Below are 21273 nucleotides of genomic sequence, written 5' to 3' on the forward strand. Positions count from 1 at the left end.
ACAATCAAGAATGTCAGAGAATAAAGAATACCACATAAACTTTAATTTGAAATAATTTGAACTCCTGTCTTACCAGTCACATCTATGCTGCTGTCTTACAGCATTATCAAAGTACAGAAATTAGCTTTAAACCTCCCCTGTTATGTGCTGGTAACAAACAAGCCACAGCAAAGTCTACTTCCATCTAAAGACAAAGCAAGCTATCCTGTCTTCTGAACTTGAAACTAACTGTATCTGCGGTTGCTAGAATCTCTGCAAAACAAGTCAATCTACTCTGTAACTTCAGAGTAAACACACAGAAAATTTCAAATGTATTTGAATGCCTTGGCCTAGCAGAAAATGCCTGTCCTGTTCTTGGCACCAAGATGACAGTCCTGTTATCTGAACATACATGGAATGGAAGGTACACATTTAACTGTTCTTAACCTATTCCTGCAGGGAGCGGAGGGAAACATTCTTCTTCTGCCATTCTCAGAAACGATCTTTAGAGGCAGGATTTGGGAATGGCGATGAATAAAGAAGCTCATGTGTCTCTGGAAGTTGGAATAAAGCCAGAACTAATTTTGAGGGCTGGCTATTTGTACTAGCAAGATGACCTTTTCAGAAAGAGAGGAGGCAAAAAATACCACCCAAATTTACTGTTAGCCACCACTTGGGTAGGCAAGTCTTGCCAGGATTGCCACCTAGCTCTGCAGGAAGCTCACCTGTGCTCCTCTCTCTTCATCAAGTTCCACTGTCATCAGTGCCGATGTCCCTTTTTCACTCACTGTGGAGTGCCTTCCTTGCCAAAAGAAATACACGCATTTCTCTTTTCCAACAGCTCTTACTTGCTGCTCTCCTTTTTGCCTGCTTCCAACTGCAAAACAGAAAGCACATGCTAAAGAAAGTACTCTGGCTATAGATGTAAACAGCACGTGGTTTTATCTCATCTCAGCTCAGCACTACCCTGTCCAGAAAGACTTCCAATTTGAGGAACATCAGGTCTCCAAGCCAGTATGACCCCGCGCAAAGTTGGCATTGTCTCATCAGGTGGATGTAAGCCCATACACAGAGATGCCTGTGTTGGCGAGAGAAGGAGATGTAGATAGAACTGGTACTATCTGGAGAAAAATAACTGTCATCACTTGAGCCAATTTGCATGTGAAATGGTATGTCCAGTTATGTGACCAGAAGAGTGCATTATGGTTCATTTTCCACATTACACACTGTTCTTTGGCAGCAGGAGTGTAAGTTGGCTGCTTAGTGATACTGGAAACAGCAACAGCTGAGAAAGCTACAGGCATAAAGGAGAAGTCTTTCTTAGTAAAGTGATATTAGAAAGGAAAACTACAGAGCAAAAGAACACAGGAGCAGTATTTTGCAGTCATAAAAAAGTTAGAATTAAGTGAACTTTATTTATATTCTTTTTAAAAATTAACTTGGTATTTCATCTTGGTCTGGAAAGTGAGTTAGCAACAACATTGCTTTTTATTTTTAAAAAGGATCAGTAGTTAGTTGTTATGATAAGCAAATAACGTTTACAGCATGCGAAATTCAACAATACAACCAGTTATGGAATATTTTACTCTTTCCAGTGGGTACTGAATAAACAGATATAATCAAATAAAAGATTAAAAAAACCAAGAGCTTTACACCAGATTCTTAAAAATAATATTAAAACTTCTGCCTTGATTTCAGCAGTGCTGAACAGCCTCCAACTGAAATACTTAGGAGAAAGCATTCTGGTTTTTTTCAAATTGAGAATACTAAAAACATTAGCCACTTCTAAAATTTATGGGGTTTACTCTTATCTGTACATTCAGCCCATAAATTTACTGCCTCCTACATAAAAGTTTATTCTGTTTCAGAGTGATGGAACATATTTTCATCCACTTGGGTAAAGAGCCTATTTACAGTTCAGTATTACTGTTATCCACTTCTCTCAAGACTCATGGGCTTTTGTATTTTTCTTGGATTTGCCAGCATCTGAACTCAAGGGTCCTGAATAAGATCTACCTACATTTTTTTTGGCTAGAAACCTGAAGTCTGCATAGCTGTTATACTTCTTTCAATCAATTTTAATATTTTCCTATCCGGAACAATCATTTTTAGACTATTTCTATTTTACTTACCACAAAAGCCACTCATTCTTAGTCTAGTGCCAGAAGGAAGAGTTCCAACGAGCATACCAAGCTGACTGATTCTCAGCATTTACCTGCTGCTCTCAAGCTCTTTGCAGCACACTGCTAAAATTTTCCACTTGAGACTGAAACCCATAGCAAAGGGTTTCCAGAAAGAGCAAAAAGGACAGCAAGGGCAAGGAGTTGGCAAGGGCTTTTCCTGTCATTGTTACTGTTCTCCATTACCCAGCAAAGGCTTTCCTTGTTGCTAAGCCTACCTCTCTTGAAAGACTTTCAGATCACTGTCATTAGTCCAGCTGCCTAGTTATTTTGGTCTTAAGCTGTGGGAACAAATCTGGCTTAATGAGCTGTCCTGTGAACACGTACAACACCACTGTTGATAAAAGCAGAGATGGACAGTATTACATTTGATGTATGAAACAAAATCATAGCTTTTTAAAAATGCTTTCTTTTAAACAAATAAAATAATAAATTCTATTTCTTAACAGCCTAGTGTGCTGGTTTTAACTGGGACAGAGTTACTTTTCTCCATAGCAGCGACTATGGGACTATGTTTTAGATTTGTGCTGATAATACAGTGTTGATAATACAGGGACTTTTTCATTATTGCTGAGCAGCACTTGCATAGCACCAAGGCCTTTTCTGCTTCCCACACCATCCCATCAGTGAGGCGGCTGGGGGCTCACAAGATGCTGGGAGGGGGCACAGCTGGTACAGCTGACCCCAGCCGACCAAAGGGATGTCCCATACTGTATGATAAAGCTCAGCATATAAAGCTGTGGGAAGAACAAGGAAGGGTAAGGAACATTCAAGAGTGCTGGCATTTGTCTTCCAAAGTAATTGTTATGTATGATGAAGCCCTGTTTTCCTGGAGATGGCTGAACACCTGCCTGCTGGTGAGAAGCAGTGAATGAAGTCCTGGTTTTGCTTTGCTTGCATGTGCCGCTTTTGTTTTACCTGTTAAACTGCCTTTATTTCAACCCACAGGTTTTCTTATTTTCACTCTTCCTATTCCCTCCCCCATCCCATTGTGGGAAAACGAGTGAGCAGCTTAGTTGAGTGATGTGCTTAGTTGCTGATTGGGGTTAAACCACAACAGTCCTTTTTGGTACCCACTGTGCTGCTCAAGGGGTTCAAGATAACAACAGATTTGACTAAAATGTGCTAGACTGAATTTACAGTTGTTAATTGCTGTTTAGCTATCAATTAGCAGGCTTCTGTGCTTGCCACGGGGCTTGTTAGCCTTACTGTATATTAATAGAGTCTAGTGCTCATTAGTGGCTGCTTTTTGCTTTTGCTGCTTGCTGTACTGCTTACCATCTTACTCTGCTCTACCAGGGAACATTTTGATAACAGCAACGGCGACACGCCTGGGCTGGCAGATGGCCAGGGCATCGCTGTTCATGTGCTGCTGCACTGGATAGGCTGGAACTCCAGTGTGAACTCGAGTCGAACGGACTACGACTGTGGATGAGTCCACATGGAAGCAGGACACCCCGAAGTGTCTCTGGCCACAGATAAGCCCATGCCACAGCAGGTACATCTCGAAGCGTCTCTGGCCATGGTTATATCCCGGAAAAGATTGTAGCTCATAGATAAGGCTCCACTTGGAGTAGGTACATCCATAAGGGATTGCAGTCTGTGCGTAAGTCCCAGCCAGAGCATGGGAAGGGGGAGGAGTTCACTGCAATGTTAAACCCTGTAACATTCCACCAGGGGTGGAAATTCTAATGGAAATACCTTTAAAAAGTGGCTTTTGCTTTACATATTAAACTGTCTTTATCTCAACCCACAGGTTTTCTCATTTTCACTCTTAACATTCTGCTGTGAAGGGAGTGAGTGATCACCTGTGGACTGCTTAGTTGCTGGCTGGGGTTAAACCACAACACCTAGGAAGACGAAATTAGCATTTCTAACCATTAAAACAGTTTCATATCCAAGGAAGTCTAGGTCTGGATCTCACCACTAAATGCAGCAATTTTAGCTGCACTTCTCCATGTTTCAGCAGCATGAAATGCAATTGTTCACTAACCTGTAGTGCTCACCATGTACTTCCATTTCACCACGTACGTGTCTCCCTCGTGGAACTGTCCTATGCTTTGCTTAGGCAGTCTACTATAATCAAATTCCAGGATATGCCAGACATCCACAGATGCAGTGATAATTTCAAACTGCCTCCCATCTTCTCCTTCTACAAGTCCATAGCCTCGACCAATATTCATTCCATCCAAGACTGTACCTACAGTCGTCTGGGGCACAGGTACCATTAGCATGATATCATATGGTTTAGAGTCAGATTTGGATTCTTCCTGTCAAAAAAACCAGAAGAGATTTCTTTGAGCATAGATTTTTTCTTCTTACCCCAAAGTTCCATCAAACAGTTTGACTCCTGCATGTTTCAAGTATTTTAACATCTTGTCACCATTCGATACCTCATCAAAATTACTGAGCTGCTTGGCACTAGTATAAAGCAACTCTGTAGTGGTGATGTCCTGACTTCTAGGTTAAAGACCACATGATAAAGGTAGTGGTCTGGATCCTGAGAACAAGCTTCCCTGGCTTCTATCCCAGCTAGGTCATCTAGTTTGAAATACCTACCATGACTATTACATGTACCTTGTGGTGAAGGGATTCACTGGAATTCTTCTCATTGTGTTTCTTCAGCTCTGTCCAATCAAGAAATTTTTCTTTGAAGAGTATGGTCTCGTTATGTTCTGTGAGTCTGCCAAACACAGCCCAGTCTGGGCGTCCTTGTCCCTTTCTTTACGACAAAACAAAAGAAACAGAAGCAAATTCACATTGTGAAATATGGCTAAGGAAACTAACTTTCTTCAATGAGACTAAACTCAAGTTTTGATACCTGGGTATGAGTGGATTGCATTCCCCTGGGTCCAGAGGATTTATGTCACAATTGGAATAGTCAAAAGTACCATTCCACAAATGTTTTGCCAGCTGGAATGCCACTTTTCTTTGTGCTAAAGTAACTTCCTTTCCATGCCATACATATACTTCACTGCCAAAATCAAACACCAGCACCTAAGAAAACAAAGCAAAACAACAAAACAACCTACCATTAGGTTACGTGATACCCTTGATTCCCAGTACTGCAAGCTGATTGTGGGTTGAACACAAACTCCTCCAAATATCTGAGTTTCTGCAGTGACACCAACACCTAGCCCTGTAATGGAAGTAAGGCCAGGGCAGTGGTCTGCACTGTGCCATCTAGTTGTTGAGGATCACTGGAAGCAAGTATGGGGAACGCTACAAGGTATTTCTTTAGGTGGTAGCTAGGTCACTAGCAGATTAGAGAGCTCTTCTTACTAAAAATCTGATTCTGTTGCATGACTGATTGCTGTGCAATGACAGCACCTTTCACTCGTATTTAGACCCATGCTTCATCCTGCATCCAGGGAAAGCTGACAGAACACACAGCGTCAAAACTTGAAAACTACCAAGAAAATGCATCATATCTTCATTTTGGAAACCTGCTCTCATTCTTACTTAGATGGGTGACACGGTTACTTGAAAGGGAAAAGTCCGCTAAAGATTGAAATAAAAATGCTTGAAAGTGAAACCAGTTTTTCATTTTGTTTTGTTTTTCTGAAGTGCTACCTGTTTTGCATTTCATGACTGTGGAGTGAGCCACTGTTGACAAAAAGATACAGGCTACCTAAAATAGTATTTCACTTTAAAGATATTATGACCTAATGCCTTGAGACTTGCAGCACATTCCAGAGAGCAAAGTGTTCAGAAGCTTTTCAGAAACAGAGGACCCAATTTTCAGTGAGCGTCTCCATGAGCACTTGCAGCTACAGAAAGTTGTCATCAGCTGTGTGTTCCTGTACTTACTACAGGAGCATTAAGTGGTACAATACCTCTTTTGGTTGTAGCAGGGTACATTTTGGCACCTTTCCCCAGTAGTCATCCTCAGGAATGAGTTTATCCTCTACGAGGCGGTAAATGCAATTTGTTTCTATTATTGCAGCTTCATACATTTCATCTTCTTCAGGATTTCCAGCAGCTTAAGGAAAAGATTTTCAAAAGTTAGTAAAAAATATTTACATCCAACTGTATTTAAAGAGAACTGACTCAACTATTCTACTGTGATAAAACATCAATACTATAACTGTAAGAATGCTTACACTGGTAATTTGTCTGTCCACCGAGGAGTTTCCAGAAGTCTTTGGCTGCATGGGTGTGCGTATTAATTCCTTCTTCTATAGTCTGTATGTAAGAAGCTCTACAGCCAAGTTCCCTCTTTGTCTGAATTAAAGTTGCAAGTTCTGATGCCTAAGAGATTAAGAGTTATCTGAACAGGATTGCTTAAGTCTTTGGAATACTTATGCATATCTTGTTCTGGGAGAAGGCAAATGCATATAGGATGTAACAGAGCAAATAGCAGGAGAAATTGTTATTATTTGTTGTACTAAACACACAGACATTAGAGAAAATGTTACAGAAATACATTCATTCCTTCATTTGCCTTAAAACAAGACTTGATCTTAATGAACATGGGAATAAAAAGGACATCCTGCAATTCAGAGTCTATTTTCATTGAGCATAAATCTGTTTCCTGGGGATATCCTAGTTTCTCTTGCAGCTTCACAACTTACACACTCCTATGTCAGCTTTCACTCAGTGCACAGGCTAAAGCATATTTGCAGGAATATTGCAGACCTACCTGTCACTGACTATCAGTTACACGCCGCTTTTGGAGACAACTGGCCCCAAGGTTCAATTACATCAGAGACAAATGCTATCACAGTTCTAAAAATAAATAATAGAAGCCTCCTGCTAGTACTAACCTTTGCTTTTTCTATGACATTTGCAAACTCTCCTACCCATAAAAAACAGAAATGTGGAGTTAACAACAGGAAACAGTCTCCGCTGTTCAGTGAGGAGGCCCTTGGTTCAACTAATCTTGTTTGAACATGTCTTCTTCCTAAAGTGAAAACAAAGCTAATTATATTCCTTTGACTACTGCTATCAAATGCCAAGATCTAATTTGTTTTGAATGAAATACAAACAATCCCAGCTCATTTAGCAAAATATATGGAAACACACAGCTTAAGAAGAATTAAAAGACTACTTCTGTGGAAAAAGCGCTTACTAACAGGAAGCAAAATACCTATTACCTCCTATTGACTAATATTTCTATTATTTCCTGTTCTTGCTTTAACAAATTTGTGTCCTTTTGGGAATAAATGAGTTAAGTAAATCGCAGACAATGGCCAGATTACAGAATCCTTTACATTTTCTTAAGTGAAGCTACGGCACTGTTTCTGTAGGTAGCAAAAAGTTTTAAGAATTTTATTTTGCTTAAGACGAAGGGTTATCAGGCGCTTGAACAGGCTGCCCAGGGAGGTGGTTGAATCACCATCCTTGGAGATATTTAAAAGATGGGTAGATGAGGTGTTCAGGGACATGGCTTGGGGGCAGGTAGGAACGGTTGGACTCGATGATCCAAGAGGTCTTTTCCAACTTAGTGATTCTACGATTCTGTGATTTTGCAGAATCAGATACATTACTATGCACTGTAAGGGGAACAGGAGCAAGAACACCGTCATGTCACTTCCAAATATACTGAGAATGGGACAGTTCAAATGGGAAGAATGGGACAGTTCAAAAATTTCCACAACAGATGGCTGGAATTTCTGAAATATTCTGTTTTCTCCTTGGAAATCATGCACCAGTGGGCACAATGCAAATCTATTTTTAAGGTTTTTCATTTTTCACACAGTTCTCACTTATTCTTTTAGATTTTAGATATAAATCTCGAGCTGGAGATCTAGAACAAGCTAACCATCCAACTATGGCAGCAACTCCCATACATTACAATCAGCCTATTATGTATGGAAAGTAAAAGTAGTTCCACCATACCTTTAATTTGCAGCAGCATTAGCTTCTTGTATGGCACAGCGCTGTTGTTAGAGTTTTGCTCTGTTAGATTAACGCTCCGCAAACTAACATTGCTGAAATTCTCTTTGCTTGCCAAGCCAGCAAGTGCTACTTCTGAGAAATTTGAGTTTGCAGACACTTTTACATAGAAAGAAGTTGGAGAAAAAAATACGCAAAAGGACAATATTATTAAAAAGTTGGTTGTCGCATTAAAAAAAACTATTTCCCCCCTTTACTTCCAGTTTTTCCTCTTTCTCAATAGTAACAGCAAAACCAGGTTGAACTCTGATTAACTGCTAGCCCAAAAGCTCTGTGGGTTTAGAAATACCTAAGTTTCTAGATATCACCCAAGAGTAAACTATCAGTGTCAGAATTACGTCATTTGGCAAAAATACTAACTTTGCCAGGAAACATGTCTTACCCAATGTTTTATGAAGTACAGTGTGGATCTTCAATGCTCTGATTAATGATAAAAGATAGCAGAGTAGCCAAGGTGCATTAACTGAAATTCCTTTCAAATTTGTCTCAGCCAGTGTGATACCACAGCCACTTACATTTCAAAGTTTTTGTCATGCTTTACTGTAAACTTAAAGCCTAAATTCTTGGCTACTTTTGCTTATTTGTCAACCAAAGACAAATTACTTTATCAATTTGTAATTCAAGGAAATGCTTCTCATCAAATGGCAACAAAGTATTACACATACAACTGGTGCTTTCATCAATACAGGCAAGGTTTAAGGATATATTCCTTTATTCACATATAATAGGGAAAACTCCTACCCAAAATGGTCAATGTGGCTTCACAAACATTTGAATAAAGTTTTCAATAATATAATTTGCAGTCCACCTGGTTTTCAGGAGAAAGAAGCATCACAACTAAAACACTGAGCCCTGCCACAGATTAATGATCCCAAATTAAATTGAATTAATTATTAATTTAATTATTTTTTTGAGTCAAGAAGGCCAATTCCAGTTTGTGAGAAAACTAGGACCCAAAACTGAGGCCAGTGCACCTGAACAGAAGTTTGTCTATTCTTGCCAGCTCTTTCCCCCGCTGCAACATAACACTAGCTGTCTCTGATCTCCTGTCCTCACCCTGTAAGCACCACGGCACTCTCTCTCTCCTCACAAGGCAATTGTGCTAAAAATAAATAATGAAATCCCCACATAGGAGGTGGCTGTAGGTAGCTTTCTCTGAGGAAGTCACACATGCCCTTCTCTCCAGACCTCCCAGACAGTCTACATTCAACCTTACACCTCAATCAATTTATTGTCTCTCACAGAATATGTTCCGTTCCTTTAGTGGTGGTTATTCTGTTGGGGCTTTTGTTTTGTTTTAATTAAAACAGTAAGACAGCACCTTGTACAAATCATCCTATTAGCTTACTTTTTTCTACTTTCATTCGCTTTGACTCCATGAAAGCGACATTCAGCCTTTGTTCAGTATATTCATGAAGAATATCTTCTCTTGCTGCCAGCATTTTCAGAGGGTTTCTTGAGGACTGGACTCTGCGCATCGGCCTAACTGCACGCTTGTGCTCTGCTACAGAAGATATTAACCTGGAAAACAAGCAGTGTTTATAATTGTCAGTTAATTTTTCTAGTCAGAGTCACCTAATGACCAGAGAGTTGCTTTGACTTTGTGTGTGATTTTTGTTAGGAAATCAGGATCAGTTCCTTGATTCTTACAGAAGAGTAATTGCAGAAATGTGTAGAAGAAATGGACATGCCCAATAGTAAGAGATCTAAAAAATGACTTAAAGCTGAACATTTTGACCCACCAGCCTTGTGTCTACATTTGTAACAGCATGGTGGGTGGGGGGAAAGTTCTTACTTTGGTGCATAAGGATCAAAGATGGCATCAAAGTCCTCATCAAGGTCCAAAGGCACTGAGGAGGAAGGGAAATCCACATGGCGATAAAATTTGGAAAAAGTTTCATCATCATCCAGCTTCATCACCTCTTTCACAGATTTTCCAGTAACTGTCAGCACTGTCTCTTGCATCCCAGCAACTGCAGGAAAAAACATCTCACCTAGTAAATAATCACACTAGAGTTTCTAACTCTAGAGTAGGTAAACATGGCTTGTTTGGTAGTTGTTGGGGTAAGTTTTTTTGGGAAGGTGATGGACGTTTGGGGATTCTGTAGTTTTTGTTTTGTTGGTTTTTTGGGGGTGGGGTTTTTTTGTTTTTTAAATTAATGGAACTCGGAGAGATGGCAGAAAAGTCTGTTGGAAAAGGATGATAAAAACTGAGTGTAACTGCTACTCATATGCAATAATATTTACTAAAAAATGGTTGGAAATATAGCTGAATAAGAAGTCAGGCACTGTCAAAAATTAGTTGCTTTGGTAGGATGATATCAGCATTTCAGTGTTGTATATTCCTTCTTGCCTCCAAGTACATAATTCCTTCCTTTGAAAAATATACTAGAACTATAAGTTGAAAAGTCACTACTTCAGGCTACTGAACATGGTGTAATCATTATCCTATGCTATTGCCTCCTCTGCTGAAATGTGAATGCACTTGCTTATGGTATTTGTCATTCTACAAATTACAAAAGGATTTTTGTCTTAGAAATGGAGGACAGACACATGAGATGGAAACACCAAAGAACTCTAGACAGTGTCAAAAGTAGCCAACAAGCTGTACCAGGAAGCTGTATGAGCTGCTACAGAGAGTCACTTTTCACAAAAGCAGGAAGGTGAACGAATTGTGGTTGAGAGCAGCTTAGTACCCTATCTTGATTTTAGTAAGACTAAACTGCATATAAAGCTGTTTAACTGTATAAGGCAATACGGTTCAGACTGGCTGTGCAGTTTTAAGAAATTTTGCTCTCAAAAAGAATGTGTACATTGTGGGTACAAAAAGAAGAAAGGTATTTTGGCATTTGTAATTTATCCTATTGTACATTTGTAATACAGTAACAGAAGGCATTTTTGTTAAAATTTAGCAAAGACTGAATCAGAAAAACAAACTGTGTGATAGGTAAGTGCAGCCTGAACAAAGAAACATTCAGTTTCTGTTACCAGGTGTTTTAACTAAGAGGTACTTTAAGTGACTTCCTTAATTCAGAGAGCGGATACATAGCCACCTTTGGTAACTTTACCAACCTTTGTTATTCAGCCTTCCCAAGAATGACTCCAACTTGTCCAGCTTCATATCCGATTCCAATTGCATATCAGGCCTGGCTTCAATTTCTAAGCAAAGCAGAAAGTAAAAGTTGTTAATTGACAGGAAAAAAAAAAAATCAAAAAAAAAAGCCTGAACATTTTTCTGCCACTTTTATTCCTTACCTTCCAAAGGCTTTGTAACCGGAGCAGTGGACTTCTGCCGGTTACTGAAAGGGGATGCTACTGGTGTTAGTGCACTTGGAGAAGCCAGGCCTGCGTACAAACAGAGAACATAGGAAATGCAGTTCTGGGTTAGCCCACATTTGCAACAATGCCACTCTTAGAGCCATTCATACTTCCACAGCCTCTGCAACTGTTGTATTAGGGATGGCACATTGTACTGCCCTGCCTGCTCCTAAAATCAACAGCAGCCTCAGAAAATGTCCTGTTCACAAGAACAAAGCTTTGTTTCCAAGTGTCTGTAAGCAAGCTAACACGAGATACATGCTTTCTCTTGAATACAGTAATCTTGCTTGTTTTCAAGGTAGCAGTACGCTTGCTCTATATTTTGGGCTCCAGTTCTACTACAAGCCACATTTTAATAACTTGCAATTATTCTAAACAAGAAGATATGGTTAGCTGGGAAACTACCAAGATCCTGCTCAGCACCTTCAATACCACCACCTCCTCTCACTCCTTTTTTAAATTTAAACCCATCTCTACTACAGCAGTCTGCATTTGACCTGCGAATGCTGTCCCTGGATTAAGCAGTAATTCTTGGGCTGTGTTGTGTTTTTAAGAACATGTGGAAATGGAAGTCAGAGTTCCCACCATATCAAGTCTATTGCCTCCTTTTGTTGTACCCTCCTACCTCCTTTTCAGTAACTATCATAACGCAATTCATTCTAGACCCAGTGGATAAAATAAAATTATTTTTGTTCAGTTCATGTGAATCTATGTTGCTCCACTAAGAGATAAGACACTCTAGAGGATTAAGGGCTTTTTATTAGGTAGAAAAGTATACTGAGGCAAAGAATTGCACTAATCAACTCTTGTTGTACAGACTTCCAGTAAATGGGGAAACTGACATTAAAACTTTCCTCTAATATCTACTTTACACTTAACCATAGCTTACTAATTACTGAGCCATGTATATTAAAGCCTTTAGTTATTTTGATTGGATTAAACTGACACTGTGCTGGAAGAATATATACTAACTGTGCTTCCGCTACCTCTACAGCAACTCCTAGCAAGTCATAATTGTCAAACACCAAGACAGATTTAGAATATAATCAAGTAGCTTTTCCGCAAACACTTTTCCCCTCTGTTACCTAAGAAACTCTTAAATTCCAGCAGGTTTTAAGTCAAACAGTAAAGCCTTCATCAAGACGTATTTGAGAGGATACAGCTCTTAAGCAGCTTTCCCAGGACTTAATCCACGAGACCACTTTGAGAACCATTTCAGATGTTAGTTAGGGATCACCTTCCAATTAAGACTGAAAAATTTCAGCCATAAGAAGCAATTAAAACACAGCATCTGTGCACATGTATATAACAAGGATTTAGTTTAGAATTGCTTTCTTATCATCTCTTAAATTAAAAATTTATCATGAAAGCTCATTCTTTTAGGCTACAAAATAGCACACATCTGAATAAAATCCCACTTAGGCTACTTTTACTGATGCCACTGTCACTGGATAACCTTGCTTCTCCAAAAGAATAACCTCAGCTCCTAAAATTATCCTTTCATGGTATTTTTCTTTTCCCATTAAGAAGAGCAAATACTACCACCTTTGCTCCTTTCCAAAGACCAATCTAGTTGGCCAAAAATAATCTCAAAAAGCAGCCTGTGGAGAACCAAACACTTTTTCTTGGCAACCCTCCCATACAGGTTAGTCTCTAAACACTGACCAGTCGCGTTTCTAGCAGCAAAATAATGGAAGAAGCAGCTAAAATATGTTACTAATAGAGGTAATTCCTAATACCATGTATCTATTTATCTGCCAACAGAATATGGCTTGCATTCAAACTGGAGTTACTCCCTGTTGTAATCCTGCTCACATTCCACAATGCATTTTTTTGGTGGTTGTCATTTGACTTAGTGTTCATTGTCATTTTGTTTAATAACCAACTTGTTGTAATGAAACAAAATTTAGTATACGTTAACCACAAGAGATTGGTTTAGGTGCCTCCTTCCAAAGCTTTCATCATCCCATGTGCACTGCATGAATAGCTATATTTCTACTATGCAAAGCCTTCAGAGACTCCTGTCCACTTCAGAAGAGTGACTGCATCTGGAAACACTGACTGAATTCAAGACATCTCAAAAATGTCAAAACCGCTCCCTTGTCATTTCTACTCCCTGGTTCTACACAGAAGCCTGTTCAGTGAATTCTTCAGCAAAACACAACACTTCAATTTGCTGTCTGAAAGAGCATCCATAAAACCAACATGTGTTTGCTAAATATTCCCAGTGATGCTAGAAGTGGAGGAAGTGCCAGCAACAGCAAAAACTAGATTTCACAACTTTTCTCTAGACAGTGCACCTGGGTTTTCAAAGGAAGAATAAATAAGAGAACAATCTAACTGTGCCCTCTGGGCAGTATTAGAAGGAAAACCAAAACATATTACCTTTTAAGTGACTGACTAGCACCAGTAGCTCACTGAGCCCAGTAATAACTGGATGGTAACAGTGCAGAACAAAATGGATCAATACCAATGGCCAAAAGAAGCCAGGGTGAACAGACCCATGACATGATACTCACTTGAAGATAAACAGTCCTCTCCTCTTGCTAAATATGGATGGTGCTGTATAGCTTTAGCCTGACTTTATTTTGACTAGACAGATAAGCAGTGGCTTATTTATATTAGGATCATTTCATCACTGACCTTTTTTTACCATTCGTCCAGCTACAGTGAACTGCGTGGAGTCATTGGCTGCTCCTTTACCCTTGGACTTCCAGGCTTCTTCTCGAGCTGTAATCAGGTGTTTCCTTTCTTCGATGGTCATCTGACTCTCCTGGTTATCTGTTATTCTCTGCTTTTTGGGGGGGAAATGAGAAAAAGATGCTTAAAAAAACAGATAAACCAACCAGCGTATAGCAAAGGACTGGCTGAACGGTTCAACTGCCAGCTGTAAAGGGAAGGGAACAGGATAACAAGCTACTAAAGGAAAGTCACAGACACGGCTTAATGACCCTGAGATGCTTCATTATCTTGCTGCCCTATTACACTGTGAAGATGAGGTTTTGGTCTGTGCTCTTTGACCTTTATTCAAAATACCAGCCAAGGCAAATGACATTCCTCTAAGCAAAGCAAACCATTTACTCTATGTATGATGTAATTTTCCAGACCTTGTTCTTTTGAAGCATGACTTGCTACACTAGTGAGATCACTAAATTGACTCTCAGCAGATGTTTTCATGTGTGCAAATCTGCAGGTGGCATAGGGAATAACAACGAAGAAGTGTAACTTAGTTTACGATTTCTGAATCATTCTTTTACAGTACCTCAATTCTCCTAGCAGGCTTAGCAGCCTTATCTCTCCAGAGGCTGCTCACTTTAGTTCATGTGTCAGCTTGCTCTACTGAATATTTTTCCAATGACTATAACCGTCTGTTATTTTTATTTTTTTTAGGTCACCCTCAGCTTTCCTCGCTTGCTTTAGAGGGTAGCAGCCAACAGCTTGAATGATTAGGAGCAGCTAGGAGCACTAAGTAACTTAGTGTCCTCCTAATGCAAAGGATTGATGATGGTACATTAAACAGGAAAGAAACTGAATTTACATACTCTGCTCTAGCTAGGTCAGGCCAAAGAAATATTGCTTCAATGCACTTATCTTAAAAAAATAACAACATTTCAGGGATTATACTGCATAGGAATCAAGTATAAAAGTATTTTTAGTGCATGGGACTGTCAGCTCTAGAATTACTTGCAAGTTGTATGCCATTTGGCATTTTTCTTTCACAACCTAGCTGCTAGGATTGAAAAAAAAAACCACACAAAAATTTAAAGCTTTATCACAGCTCTAGCTCATACAACTACAGAGAGGACATTAAAAAGGATTCAAAAAGCTTGTGAACATGAAGTAAACACCCTTCTCTGTTTCAAGATAAAAGGAAGAGATATAAACCTAGATATTCTCATTTATTTCTTTGCTTAAAATCAAACAGACTAAATAAATCAGTCACTTTATGTAAAAACTCTTGTGACTGCAGAGGACACACCAAAACAGAAATTTCACAGCTTTTATCATCTACCAGGAGCAGTATCCATCATCCAGAAGAATAAAGGCAAGCCAAGAAACGGCTTGCACAAGGACTAGAACATGACAGCCCTCCACTCTTTCCTCTGGTGCTATGTACCTCTGCAGCCTTTTCCTGTAGCGCTTGTTCTCAATTTATTAGTAAAGATGCTTGGGCAGCAAGACACAATGACTGCAAGTCATGATAATCAAGATAAAATCCTTCAAATTTCCCCTAGAACTCCCAAACATTCAACAGAAATAAGGACATGCAAGTTTATGCAATATTTCTTCCTGTTCTGTAAAAACATCTGAATGCTTTAAATAAAAACACTGGAAGCAATCTCTGTTCACTTCCCCCAGTTTCTACCCATTCCAATGCCTGAAGAACAGGCACCTCTGGGATGAACAGCTGGTAGAAAAAAACCCCCATAGCAATATACTAAAGGAGGTCTTGGCAGGAAATTAATAATACCTAATGAAACCACAAGTGAAATTTCATATACAAAAGAAATGCTTTTAACTTAGTGAGGATGTTGACTTTGATTACAATATGAGGGGAAGTAAGGGAGAAGCAGTAAGTAGTAGAGTCACACAGATTCTTTGACATGTACTATTTATATATTTCTTAAATGACAGGGGGCTTAATTCTGGATTTTGTCTGCAGCAAATACCTGAAAAGCTCTAGAGTCTGCAAAGTCACTGGAAAGTCTGAAGATAGAGACCTGGAATGCCTATGTGTTAATGAATACACATGTAAATTTTAAGAAAGATCATGAGTAATTCTCGAGCCTTGTCAGAGGACAAGAGAGAGTGAGTAGCTGTCTAATGGCAGAAACAGGTTGCTGGTTTTTTTTTTTTAATGGAAGATTTCAAGCTGCTCCCTTGGGCAAAACATCCTTGGGAGTTCCTAAAAAAAAAAACCCAGAGGAATTCCATTTTAGATCTCTTCCTAATGCATGGATCTCTTCCCACCTTCCTCCATTATTAACTAAAAAAACGGTAAGCTGAATAGACACCAAGCAACACCTAATCCATTTATTTTGCTGTAGCAGTCCTGGTGAAAAACAAAAGTATATGTGATGCTTAATAGAAAGAATACTTGTCTACAGCTGGAAAAACTAACATGAACCAATGCACTTGTCAAAAGAAATTTCAGAACAAATACACCTGGTATGTGGCAGTAGTTCAGAAAGCTTTCACAATCGCCAAATGACAGTATCTATGGAGGAATAAGTTGGTCAAAGCACATTCTAGTTGGGAGAATATAAGGCAAAAAGGGTAAAACTTCACAAGCTTTTAAGTGCAAATTTTATTTCCAAGTGAAAAAAAACCAAAAAAGAGGATATGAAAGAAGAATAAATCTCAATTTGTAACTGTGAAATTTTGATAAGGAGAGTTAAAGACCCCAATAAATACTCAAAACAAGAATTGTTTTAGGAATAAATGAAAAGCTTAGGAAGACAATATCTCCAATGCTATTTTTCCATTAAACAAAATAGGCTGTTACATTCAATGAAACATCCTAACTTATCATGGAAAAGACATCCATGTGTTTGTTCATTGATATCATATTTCGGACAAATAATAAATTCTTAAAATAAAGTGAAGCAGATAAAGGATCAGAAGAATTGGCATTCAACAACATGAAATACCTGGAATAGGAGATGCCCAAACACAAGTAGTGATTTTAAAAAACAGCCTTTGAAAATAGGAAAATATATAGGACCGATAAATGCTCAGACAGGGACAATATTTGGAAGAAATAGAACAAAAACAGGTAGGTACAGGTCACAAAAGCTGTGTGTTGTTCCAAACATTCATTGGAAGACTGCTGTAAGACAATCAATAAAGAATCAAAGTACAGGCACATAATTAATGCCATTCCACATGGCATTATGGAAAACAGGCTTAATCAAAATGGTAAGTTTGATGAGATCAAGTAGGGTTAAATATGTTAACACAGTTACCTTTGATTTCTTTAATATATTTACTTAATCACAGATGACATTGAGCTTTTTGAGCAATATAAAAATACCAGTGCAGCTTAGAGGCTGCAAAGTAGTTAACTGCTGAAAAACTACTTCTGAACAGAAAAGACCCATGCAGTGATTTGATTCATCCCAACTTTGATCAAAATGTTTTCATGCACATGGAAAAAAAATGTAATTCTGCTGAGAAGTCTCTTGGGATTGTACCAGCATACAGAAGAGTCATGGAAGTAAAGAAGAAATAATCACGGGCAGGTAAAAAAAGTTAACAGAAAAATATGGTAAACCAGGCTTTTAAATGAAAAATGTGCTTTGAAAAGGGAAGCAGGGAAAAACTACCCAATTTGTAATGCAGAAAAAGATGAGCAAAATTCCCATGGAACTGTTGTTCTGCAGCGGTAACCTGTACTGCGACAGCTCACCCATTTTCAGCCTCTAGATTTCTATCTAGGATGCTGACTATTTTGAAAGGTTTCAGGAAAGGGATAAAATATTTTTTCCAAGACTGGACACCCCTCTCCAACAGTATTGCAGTGTGTTTTCTGTATGTTGACAGTTTAGAATGAAGACTGTTTTTTTCCAAAAGATCTGTTCTAAGTCTGAGAAGCAGTGATAGACTCAATGAAAGGACAGTTAGAAACAAAGATTACTTTTCTTCTGCTGCTTGACTAGGTTGGATGATGGTATTGGTCTTTTCTAGCACTGCAACACATTTTTTGAGGGTGTGCACAGACGCTCCGCTGCTTTTGCAGAGCCACAGCATGATTTTTGCTAAGGAAGGGTCCACATCTAGGCAATGCTTAATTTTTTACCCTACAATTTTCCAGTCCAAGCAGGGTTCCTTTTAGGTCACAAGAACACAACAGTGTTTTCTGTTAGCATGCTGGTTTGTTGTTTGGGTTTGCTTTTGCTTTTCAATGCAAGAAATAAGAGGAATTATTGTTTTCTATGTTGAAGATCAAGACTGTCCTTACTTGGGCAAGTTCAATCAAAAATGTAATGTAAAAAAAATTGTAATTTTCAGAAAAGGGATCAAATTAAAGTCATTGTTATAAGTTATACAAAAGAAGAATTCAAAAAATATCTATTTGCTTTTTAATACAAGTAACTTCTCTAGCTGAGGCTCCTAAGACAAAAAAAAAAGCACAAGAAGAATCCAACAGCTGTACAAGTACAGAAAATTTTCTGCACTGTTTTACTCTGCAACTTTATATGGTCTTGTTACAAGAAGAAAACTGAAATACAAATGCATGGTTCAAAAGTGGCCTGAGCAAAACAGAATATATTCAACTCATGTTTGGTGCAAACAACAAAATGATTAATTGTGCCAAGAAAAAAAACAAACAAATGTGTATGCACCTTGACACTATGCTAGAAGAAGAGAGCTTCCTAAGAGGGTAGGAAGTAGCTACTGCATTCAGCGGAAAGATGAACACTTTTTGGGTGTTTCCTTTTTAAGATAGATGGGACGAACAGCCCATTGAAGGTCTTCCTCTCACTACTGGAGGATTATTATGCTATTAAGTTAGACTTTATATCTACCTTCTACATACGCAGAGCTGCTGAAATCCGTCACAACAAAATGAGTAGGTTATGTGAAGTAAATAGTAATAAAGCTATATGAAATCCCAAGCTTACAGAGGAAAGGTAACACCAACATTTTCAGATACTAGCCTCAAATTTAATTTTTAATTCAAAAAAATTTTGAGTCCTCAAAACCAGCTATGAAATTGAATGTAGAAATCAGTAACCAAAAACTTTATCATGGTTACTGTACCCTCTGCCATAATCATCATCCCCTGTCCTAACAGCGAATACCTGTTCCTTGGACTGATTGCCATTACGAATATCAGCCAGAAAGCTGCTCATATGTAAAATACACTGTATTCTGTGTGGGAATGAAGAACCCAATGGATTCCTTGTAGTACTACAACTACAGAGTTGAGCTGGAAGGCAAGGGAGAAGGAGGTGTAATAAAATAGAATTAGATCTGCATAGATCTATTGAAACCTTCCATTTTCTCTTGTTTTTCTCTATGCCCAGTCCTGCCTTTGCTTCTTTTATCTCTAGATCATGTGAAACAGGTACTGTTTGCTCAGATCAAGATCCAGCATTCTACTTCCGCTTAAAGACAACTTTATAAGGTAGCTCTAGCTGAAGAAAGTTTATATTTCTCATTATTTCTTAATTCTTCATAAGTAACTTCTTCAAACAGTTTGTGATGTAATTGCAAAGCTATGGGCATGATCTTGAGCTTCTCTGATATTTACTTGAACAGCAACAGAACTCTACTCCCAGGCAAACACGAAGTTAACTCTATTACCACAAGTTGCTTTGGGAATATGCATCTTAGATCTGAATGTAATTTTCAGTCTTACTCCTCCCTCCAATTATTAAATACGAAGTTTGCACAGCTTTTCACCTTCCACCTCCAAGGATGACGTTCATCAGAAATCAGAGAGCTTGATTCTTTCAAACTAGTACTACAGATCTTAAGGGAAGAAAAAGAGAGAAGCAGGAAAATGGGACAGTCAGGGTATAGAAGCAGGATGTGCCAAGGTAAAAATCCTTTAGACAGGAGCTAAGGAAAAGCACTATATGAAAGTCACCTCTGGACAAAAGCAGCTTGTTTTTCACAGTCGATACATTAGATGATTTTATGTCTAACATTGTATACGTGCATTTCTTAGAGAGAAGTCAGGGTACACAACATTTTATTCTAAAATAAACGCTGTACAGTTAAATATTGCTCCTTTTAGATACCCTTTTAAACAACTTGCACATCTTCTGTGTTATAATGAATGCAACAATGTTCCCTTCATTTATTTTCTCACCTATATAGTCTAACAGATATGGAAGTTTTAGAAAAGCAGCCCTAAGAGAAACACTAGCAGAATGTATATTGAAGAAGAATACACAACATAGTGGCACAATACCATGTTTCTTTAAAGCAGCACTTACTAAGCTGGTTAATCAGTTAAGACGATTATTAATTTCCTATGTAAAAAAGCCCTGTCAAAATGTGCTTACTTGAAATTGTTCAGCATTCAAATTTTGCAGACTTTTGCTCACCTGATTAATAGGTAGAAAAGGATGAAATTTATGGAGAGCAGGTATAACAGGAGAGTAAGTAGAAGCATATACAGGTTCCTATGACAAGGATAGAAGGAAACAAAGGAATTAGAAAAGAACTGGACTATCAGAAATGGAGATGGGGGAAATAACTCATCTTCACCTAGCAAATCTGAACATTTCAATCTTCTAGAAATGTTTTCTCTATTGGAATTTTAGAGATCAAAAATGTTGTCATAATAAAACACGTTTACCAAAGCCATTCCATGCAGGAATTAAACAAGTTAGTAACAATATCACTACAACTCAACACAGAACACAACAGCACAGCCAGAAGATACACTTTTCATATGCTGATGATTTTTATGTCTCTGTTTCCATGCACCATTACGTTGATGAACCACGTCAACCACAACGTGAATAATCTGCTGCAAGTTTAATCAGACTCTGCTGAATAACAAGTCATCTATCTTCTGGATGAAAGTAAAGAATGCCTACTAAAACTGGGATACACAAAAGCCATCTGGAAGGAACTGCTAAGCCCACAGCACCCAGTGAAGGTGAGTTCACCATTCTAAACAAAGCCTACAAATAACCCTTCCTCAGAGCTTGGCTTACCCAAAGCTGATTAGACATGGCTTTATCATCTATAATTCTTCTTCCTTTCTACAGGTTAAATAAATGTGGAACATTGCACAGTATACGGGTAAATGCAGGTCGTTAGAGTCACTCAAAATGAATCACCATCATTAAAAGTTTCAGCTTTGATAAGAACTGGATATGAGCACTTGGTGGATGCCATATATAAAATGGATAAAATTACAACCACAGCAACAGAC

The 21273-nt window shown here is 38.5% G+C and overlaps 1 protein-coding gene across 29 annotated transcripts in view; it reads right to left on the bottom strand.

Moving 5' to 3' along the window:
- SVIL (supervillin) overlaps nucleotides 1-21273 on the bottom strand; it is a 143575-nt gene that overhangs the window by 9348 nt on the left and 112954 nt on the right. For 18 of the 29 annotated variants that reach the window (XM_069859415.1, XM_069859407.1, XM_069859404.1 and 15 more), the window contains 15 exons: nucleotides 20435-20512; nucleotides 19785-19853; nucleotides 14019-14169; nucleotides 11313-11402; nucleotides 11130-11216; nucleotides 9853-10030; nucleotides 9406-9578; nucleotides 8001-8156; nucleotides 6926-7062; nucleotides 6263-6410; nucleotides 5996-6141; nucleotides 4981-5156; nucleotides 4737-4881; nucleotides 4153-4429; nucleotides 705-856 (listed from right to left, as the gene is read on the bottom strand). In XM_069859415.1, coding sequence (XP_069715516.1) covers nucleotides 705-856; nucleotides 4153-4429; nucleotides 4737-4881; nucleotides 4981-5156; nucleotides 5996-6141; nucleotides 6263-6410; nucleotides 6926-7062; nucleotides 8001-8156; nucleotides 9406-9578; nucleotides 9853-10030; nucleotides 11130-11216; nucleotides 11313-11402; nucleotides 14019-14169; nucleotides 19785-19853; nucleotides 20435-20512 — 2163 coding nt within the window. The remainder of the gene's footprint in view (nucleotides 1-704; nucleotides 857-4152; nucleotides 4430-4736; nucleotides 4882-4980; nucleotides 5157-5995; nucleotides 6142-6262; nucleotides 6411-6925; nucleotides 7063-8000; nucleotides 8157-9405; nucleotides 9579-9852; nucleotides 10031-11129; nucleotides 11217-11312; nucleotides 11403-14018; nucleotides 14170-19784; nucleotides 19854-20434; nucleotides 20513-21273) is intronic. The other 11 variants (XM_069859411.1, XM_069859425.1, XM_069859429.1 and 8 more) reach the window with 5 other exon arrangements.

Source organism: Phaenicophaeus curvirostris, chromosome 6 (genome assembly GCF_032191515.1).
Source record: "Phaenicophaeus curvirostris isolate KB17595 chromosome 6, BPBGC_Pcur_1.0, whole genome shotgun sequence".
Classification (NCBI taxonomy): domain Eukaryota; kingdom Metazoa; phylum Chordata; class Aves; order Cuculiformes; family Cuculidae; genus Phaenicophaeus; species Phaenicophaeus curvirostris.